Source organism: Frankliniella occidentalis, unplaced genomic scaffold, assembly GCF_000697945.3.
Source record: "Frankliniella occidentalis isolate FOCC.00 unplaced genomic scaffold, Focc_3.1 Scaffold221, whole genome shotgun sequence".
Classification (NCBI taxonomy): Eukaryota; Metazoa; Arthropoda; class Insecta; order Thysanoptera; family Thripidae; genus Frankliniella; species Frankliniella occidentalis.
Window position 1 is genome coordinate 187,897 of NW_026267347.1, and position 510 is coordinate 188,406.

At 50.6% G+C, this 510-nt stretch overlaps 1 protein-coding gene across 1 annotated transcript in view; it reads right to left on the bottom strand.

Moving 5' to 3' along the window:
* Positions 1-510, bottom strand: part of LOC113214661 (uncharacterized) — a gene marked incomplete in the record, with an annotated part of 64,647 nt that overhangs the window by 5,868 nt on the left and 58,269 nt on the right. The window contains 1 exon segment of the mRNA XM_052272724.1: positions 1-46. Within this exon segment, the coding sequence (XP_052128684.1) occupies positions 1-46 (46 nt within the window).

A 510-nucleotide genomic window follows, 5' to 3' on the forward strand; every position in this document is an offset into this window, starting at 1 on the left:
CTGTAGTCACTCGGATGCGTGTAGCATCACCTCCAATTGAGCGTATCTAAAAGTTAAAAACCGATAAGTAACACTACCGAGGGGTGTGGAACTGGTCAAAAAAGTGTACACATGATTGCGTCTAGACAATTTTTGTTTTAGATTGTGTACTGTGTCGATGATTGTCTCTGATTGTTTCAGATTGTTGGGTAAAGGTGGATACAGAGTTCTCTAAAAGGGAGCGCGATTCTCACGCCAGGCGTGATCTTTACGCCCGGCGCGATGAAAAACGGTTCCTGATTGGCTGCGCAAAGATTACGGAGCGTGAAAATCACGCCTGGCGTAAGAATCACGCTTGTGTTTCATGAACTCTGTATCCACACTTAATATTGGAAATTATTTGAAACAAGCAGGCCCGCCCTTCCGCCAAACGAAATTGCCAGCTTCGCTTCGCTGCGCCGGCAACTCCGTTCGGCAGGGGCCGGGCCTGCTTGGCCTGCCGGCGGCGATGGTCGGGCCTGCGGCCCGACC